Source organism: Schistocerca serialis, chromosome 4 (genome assembly GCF_023864345.2).
Source record: "Schistocerca serialis cubense isolate TAMUIC-IGC-003099 chromosome 4, iqSchSeri2.2, whole genome shotgun sequence".
NCBI lineage: Eukaryota > Metazoa > Arthropoda > Insecta > Orthoptera > Acrididae > Schistocerca > Schistocerca serialis.
This window is the reverse complement of record NC_064641.1, coordinates 902,813,314-902,820,682: the sequence shown is the minus strand read 5'-3', so window position 1 is coordinate 902,820,682 and position 7,369 is coordinate 902,813,314. Positions and strand designations below refer to the sequence as shown.

At 44.9% G+C, this 7,369-nt stretch overlaps 1 protein-coding gene across 1 annotated transcript in view; it reads right to left on the bottom strand.

Annotated features, from left to right (window-relative positions):
• Positions 1 to 319: 319 nt before the first annotated feature.
• Positions 320 to 7,369, bottom strand: part of LOC126475065 (arylsulfatase B-like) — a 202,555-nt gene continuing 195,505 nt past the window's right edge. The window contains exon 9 of the mRNA XM_050102625.1: positions 320 to 2,752. Within this exon, the coding sequence (XP_049958582.1) occupies positions 2,274 to 2,752 (479 nt within the window). The 3' untranslated portion in view covers positions 320 to 2,273. The remainder of the gene's footprint in view (positions 2,753 to 7,369) is intronic.

Here is a 7,369-nt window from a genome sequence, read left to right as displayed (position 1 = left end):
TCTATTACCGTAAGTTAAACGTGAGTTAAGATCTATGTCACTTGATAGGAATAAACAATTTTAGAGTTACCAAGCGAATTGCCAATTAATATTAGAAGGCGATAAAAGATAACAACAGGATGAAATGAATATAGAACACGATTGTGTAGTGAGATTTAATGCTACACTGGAGCTCGGATCCAAATTTCCTGTATGGATGAAATGAATACAGAACACGATTGTGTAGTGAGATTCAAGGCTACACTGGAGCTCGGATCCAAATTTCCTGTATTTCAACAACATTTGCGTTTAACCACTGCGCTACCTGATGTAGTGTAATAAACATGTAATGTACCGAATCGACTGTGAGAAAGCTAAGTGGCAAAGACGTTATCTGAGAGACTCTATGATAATTATATCGTTGACTCGGGATATTACTCTCTCTGTGGTTTTACTCGTAACTAAGAGTAAGTAGAGTTTTCTGTTCACTTCTTTTGATGTTATGTGGAGAATTGTACAAGAGACAAAATAAACCGTTATTATTTTATGAGAACAAAGGTGAGCGTCACGACCTTTATCAGTATTTTTGGAAGTATTGAAATAGCAGAATTGTTTCAGATTGAATGCGACGTGTACGGGAAGAGACGTGGACAACAGCACTCGAACCTGCAATCTCATGTATGAATAGTTGGTAAAAATATCCAGCCGTCTCTCCCAAGACTCTTCATACGTGCAACAAACAGTAATTCTTTTAACAGCACTACCAGAGACAATTTTATCACGTTGTTACGATCTTTTACTGCGAGCATAATACATCGGCAACAGACAAACAACAAATAGATAAACACATAAAAGAATATACCACACTGAGTCCGCCCCAAGGGCTTAACCAAACTTCCAGGATCAGTAACGATTCTGTGTTTAATTTCAGAATACTAGTACTAAAGATTCCGTCACTGGGTTTATGGAAATTGCAATATTTTGGGAATGGAGAAGGAAGAGAGCTCCATAGGAGGATCCGTCGTATCAGAGTTGGAAAATCGCGGATGGGAAAATCAGCGCCAATGAAAGTTGGCCTCGAACGTGAAGCCTACTCAGGCAGCTTACTTTTTGAAAATGAACGCTTACGAAGATTAGGATATGATTCGAGTCATGGTCCTACGTTACTTTTCAATCCAGGTTTCGAACCCCAGTGTGGTAACAATTTTTACTTGTAAATACATACTCATTAAACATAAGTTCAACTTATGTGAACGATCTGCACTGATATCATTTCACGTCGTTGTTTCTTCACTTCCTTCATCCAGATCAATTCATTTATTTCATTTCATTGCATAAAATCAGTTTCAAATGAAGAAGAGTACAGAGGATTTAGTCCCACAATAAATGATATTCAAATAGTTTAAGTACAAAGTACCCTGATTTTTCATGAGAATCGGCCTAAAAATTAACTACTGATGCATGGAAAAATGGAGGGAAATTGATAAGATATTATGGAGATTTATTTATAAACTGAGAACATGAAGGACTGAGGTTATCCTCTGTCTGGTTGGGTACCACGTATGCATAGCCAAAAAATCTGGAGCGCTGTATGCTGGAGACATGATTGCAGAAGGAGTTGAGATGGTGATATTATAGGCACGAAAATGTGACTGCATAAGGAGCTCAAGTAGTCCATCAATCATTTCATCAAAGAGTGCAGGTATTAAGCTGGAGGCGCTGAGGCATGGTTGTGGAAGGTGTCATGTTATCCTTCAAGTAGTTCGTCAATGAGAGGTGATGGGTAGGTTTCGTTGAAAGTCGATAAGTTCAGGTAGTGTTGTAGAAGAACTCCAGGTAGTCCCCCAAATAGTCCATTAAAAGGAGGCGATGGATGGGGCAGCATTTATTGAAGCTTAAGACACTCAGGTGTGATTGCATAAGGTGTTCAGGTAATTCCTCAAGCAGCCAATAAATAGGGTCGGTTGGTGTTGAAGTTGAAGGGGTTAAGATGTAATTGAAAGAGTAGAGGTAATCTCTCAAGCAGTCGCTCAAGGTGGATTAGGAGTTGCTGAAGGTGTAGAAGTGCATCCAGAAGGAGTGCATGTAGTCCCTCTAACAGTCCGCCAAGGGAGGTATGTGTGACTGAAACTGGAAACACTCGGATATGATCCCATAAGGAATCTAGCTAGTACTTCAAAAGAAGTTCGCCGAGGGTTGGCGAGTTACTGCTGAAGTCGTAGATGCTCAGGTAGTCCAGGTACGCCTCAAGTAGTCCGCCAAATAGAGCCAGGTACAGATCAAATGGAAGACGTTCAGACGTGGTTGCAGAAAGAATCGGTGTAGTCCCATAGGCAGTCTGTCCAGGGCGACCAGGTGTTGTTGAAGTGGGCAGGATCGGCAAGTGAGTTCTGTAGCAGCAGGTCTGCCTGCCGCACCCAGGGCGTCCGCAGGGCGACGAGGCGCTCCAGCAGGAAGTCTTTCAGGAGCGGCTGGCTACCGGCCACCACGCCCTCCTGCTCGCAGGGGTCCTCCCTCAGATTGAAGAGGCACGCGTCGTAGCTGGACCTGGGCACGCACCGCGGCGTCGACGAGTTGGAGGCGCAACTGACGGTGGCGTCGCGGCGCAGCCGCACCATGGCGTCTACAGGCGTCGCGGCGCCCACGGCTAGCGACACTGCGCGCCCGCAGGGGCTCGAGGCTACGGCCTCGGGGTCGTAAGGCGGCGTGCGGGCTGCGTCCTCCCTCCCAGAGGCGCCGAAGAAGCCGTCCAGTGACCCGTTCTGCAGCGTTCCTGCAGGTCATCATTACTTTGTGGTTACTTTATCTGTCTATCTCCCAACTGCACCCCTCCCCCCCCCCCCCCCAAATCTCTCCACCGTGTTGCTCAGACACGAGAACCTGCGCTGATACACACGCACAAATAAACAAACGCACACAGACAAGCACAGATAGATCTTAGGAGGTCACGACGGTGGGATCACGGATTCACTTCAAACTTCGTACACCTTTAATAGGCCATTAGAACAATACCTTGTGGTCCACTGATCGTGACCGGGCCAAAAATCTCACGAAATAAGCGTCAAACGAAAAAACTACAAAGAACGAAATTTGTCTAGCTTGAAGGTGGAAACCAGATGGCGCTATGGTTGGCCCGCTAGATGGCGCTGCCTTAGGTCAAACGGATATCAACTGCGTTTTTTAAAAATAGGAACCCCCATTTTTTATTGCATATTCGTGTAGTACGTAAAGAAATATGAATGTTTTAGTCGGACCACTTTTTTCGCTTCATGATAGATGGCGCTGTAATAGTCACAAACATATGGCTCACAATTTTAGACGAACAGCTGGTAACAGGTACTTTTTTTAAACTAAAATACAGAACGTAGGTACGTTTGAACATTTTATTTCGGTTGTTCAAATATGATACATGTACCTTTGTGAACTTATCATTTCTGAGAACTCATGCTGCTACAGCTACAGCGTGATGACCAGTAAATACCACATTAATGTAATAAATTCTCAAAATTATGTCCGTCAACCTCAATGCATTTGGCAATACGTGTAGCGACATTACTTTCAACAGCGAGTAGTTCGCGTTCCGTAATGTTCGCACATGCAAGGACAATGAGCTGACGCATGTCGTCAGGCGTTGTCGGTGGATCACGACAACAAATATCCTTTAACTTTCCCCACGGAAAGAAATCCCGGGACGTCAGATCCGGTGAACGTGCGGCCCATGGTATGGTGTTTCGACAACCAATCCACCTGTCATGAAATATGCTATTCAATTCCGCGTCAACTGCACGCGAGCTATGTGCTAGACATCCATCATGTTGGAAGTACATCGTCATTCTGCTCATGCAGTGAAACATCTTGTAGTAACATCGGTAGAACATTACGTAGGAAAAGAGCATACATTGTACCATTTAGATTGCCATCGATAAAATAGGGGCCAATTATCCTTCCTCCCACAATGCCGCACCATACATTAACCCACCAAGGTCGCTGAAGTTCCACTTGTTGCAGCCATCGTGAATTTTCCGTTGCCGAATAGTGTATATTATGATGGTTTACGTTACCGCTGTTGATGAGTGACGCTGCGTCACTAAATAGAACGCGTGCGAAAAATCTGTCGTAGTCCCGTAATTTCTCTTGTGCCCAGTGGCAGAGCTGTACACGATGTTCAGAGTCTTCGCCATGCAATTCCTGGTGCATAGAAATATGGTACGGGTGCATTCGATGTTGATGTAGCATTCATTCTCAGCACCGACGTTTTTGAGATTCCCAATTCTCACGCAATTTGTCTGCTACTGACGTGCGGATTAGCCGCGACAGCAGTTAAAACACCTACTTGGGCATCATCATTTGTCGCAGGTCGTGGCTGACGTTTCACATGTGGCTGAACACTTCCTGTTTCCTTAAATATCGTAACTATCCGGCGAACGGTCAGGACACTAGGATGATGTCGTCCAGGATACCGAGCAGCATACATAGCACACGCCCGTTCGGCATTTTGATCACAATAGCCATACATCAACACGATGTCGACCTTTTCCGCAGTTGGTAAACGGACCATTTTAACACAGGTAATGTATCATGAAGCAAATATCGTCCGCGCTGGCGGAATGTTGCTTGTGAGTATTACAGCGTCATCTATCACAAAGCAAAAAAAGTGATCCAACTAAAACATTCATATTTCTTTACGTACTACACGAATATGCAATAAAAATGGGGTTCCTTTTAAAACACGCAGTTGATATCCGTTTAACCTATGGCAGCGCTATCTAGCGGGCGAACCGTAGCGCCATCTGGTTTCCTTCTTCAAGCTAGACAAGTTTCGTTCTTTGTAGTTTTATCGTTTGATGCTTATTTCGTGAGATATTTGGCCCGTTCACTGTCAATGGACCGGCCTGTATAATGGGCAAGTAGTAAAGTACTCTAATCTGGCAGTTCCGGGTAAATCGCAAGAGACGTTTTACGCTCCTATTACGTAAGTGATGTATCTGTGCCAAGGTGGCGGCTGTAAGACGTCACGGTGGTCAAGTGGAGGGGGCGCATGGACACTCACCACCTCTTATGCACTGCACCAGAGCACGCTTGTCATTCGCCCAACTCTACTGTCCCCTCCTTGACTTCTGCCCTGCTTTCGGGTGCTTCTTCCCGGTAGCGCTGCTGGAGAAATCGTGGCCAAACCTCATATGTTGACCGCTGCCCACTCTGACTCCACGCCCCATCTGCCGAGCAGGGCATGCCTGCAAGTCTTACCATATCCCCACCCTTCCTTCCCCCTCTGTCTACGGCCGCTCTCCTTTTAGATTACTTGCAGTATTATTGTTTTTATTTTTTTCTCCACACCTTGTTAATATGGAGATTTGCACACCTCGTTAGAGTGTAATATCTCATGTTGGCTACCCGGGTGAAGAAATACGTATGTGAAGAAATACATAAGTTTCTTTCCTTTAATTTAAAAGCATGCGAAGTTCAGAAGAACGCGAAATCCCGAAGATTGGCTAAAATTTACAAACGTGCGAAATTTGGCACGGACTTCAATGCGAGATGCCTTTAATAGGTTCCACAACAAAACATTGTCTCGAAATTTGGTAGAAAATCCGAAGAAATTTTGGTCATATGTAAAGTACACAATCGGCAAGACGCAGTCGACACCTTCGCTGCGCAGTGCCGATGGTACTGTTACCTACGACTGTGCCGCTAAAGCGTAGTTATTGAACGCAGTTTTCCGAAATTCCTTCACCAGGGAAGACGAATGGAATATTGCAGAATTTGAAACACAAACAGCTGATAGAATGAGTTTCTTAGTAGATACTTTAGGGGTTGCGAAGCAACTCAAATCGCTTGATATGGGCAAGTCTTCAGGTCCAGATTGTATACCGATTAGGTTCCTTTCAGATTACGCTGTTACAATAGCTCCCTACTTAGCAGTCCTATACAACCGCTCGCTCACCGATAGATCTGTACCTACAGATTGGAAAATTGCGCAGGTCACACCAGTGTTTAAGAAGGGTAGTGGGAGTAACCCATCGAACTACAGACCTATATCATTGACGTCGGTTTGCAGTAGGGTTTTGGTGCATATTGTGGTGTCACCGCCAGACACCACACTTGCTAGGTGGTAGCTTTAAATCGGCCGCAGTCCATTAGTACATGTCGGACCCGCGTGTCGCCACTGTCAGTGATCGCAGACCGAGCGCCACCACACGGCAGGTCTCGAGAGACTGACTAGCACTCGCCCCAGTTGTACGGACGACGTAGCTAGCGATGCACACTGACGAAGCCTCGCTCAATTGCAGAGCAGATAGTTAGAATAGCCTTCAGCTAAGTCAATGGCTACGACCTAGCAAGGCGCCATTAGTAACATTGCATGTATCTATGGAGTCTCACTTATATCGTCAATAGCGATGTACCAAGGATGGATTAAAGTTAAGTATTCCAGAAGCTACGTACTTTTCTTTATAGCATTCAATACGTATCCTGTTACAGACCTATCTCACGCCCATCTGCTTGAGCTTAGCTCGTGCCTTTCGGCTTCCTCACATTGTGTCTAGGCTGTCTTGTCTAGACACAACACATATACTGTATTCAAACATTATGAATCACCTCGAAGGGAACGATCTATTGATACGTAATCAGCATGGTTTCAGAAAACATCGTTCTTGTGCAACGCAGCTAGATCTTTATTCGCACGAAGTAATGGCCGCTATCGACAGGGAATCTCAAGTTGATTCCGTATTTCTAGATTTCTGGAAAGCTTTTGACACCGTTCCTCACAAGCGACTTCTAATCAAGCTGCGGGCCTATGGGGTATCGTCTCAGTTGTGCGACTGGATTCGTGATTTCCTGTCAGGAAGGTCGCAGTTCGTAGTAACAGACGGCAAATCATCGAGTAAAACTGAAGTGATATCAGGTGTTCCCCAGGGAAGCGTCCTGGGATCTCTGCTGTTCCTGATCTATATAAATGACCTGGATGACAATCTGAGCAATTCTCTTAGGTTGTTCGCAGATGATGCTGTAATTTACCGTCTAGTAAGGTCATCCGAAGACCAGTATCAGTTGAAAAGCGATTTAGAAAAGATTGCTGTATGGTGTGGCAGGTGACGCTAAATAACGAAAAGTGTGAGGTGATCCACATGAGTTCCAAAAGAAATCCGTTGGAATTCGATTACTCGATAAATAGTACAATTCTCAAGGCTGTCAATTCAACTAAGTACCTGGGTGTTAAAATTACGAATAACTTTAGTTGGAAAGACCACATAGATAACATTGTGGGGAAGGCGAGCCAAAGGTTGCGTTTCATTGGCAGCACACCTAGAAGATGCAACATGTTCACTAAAGAGACAGCTTACAGCACATTCGTTCGTCCTCTGTTAGAATATTGCTGTGCGGTGTGGGA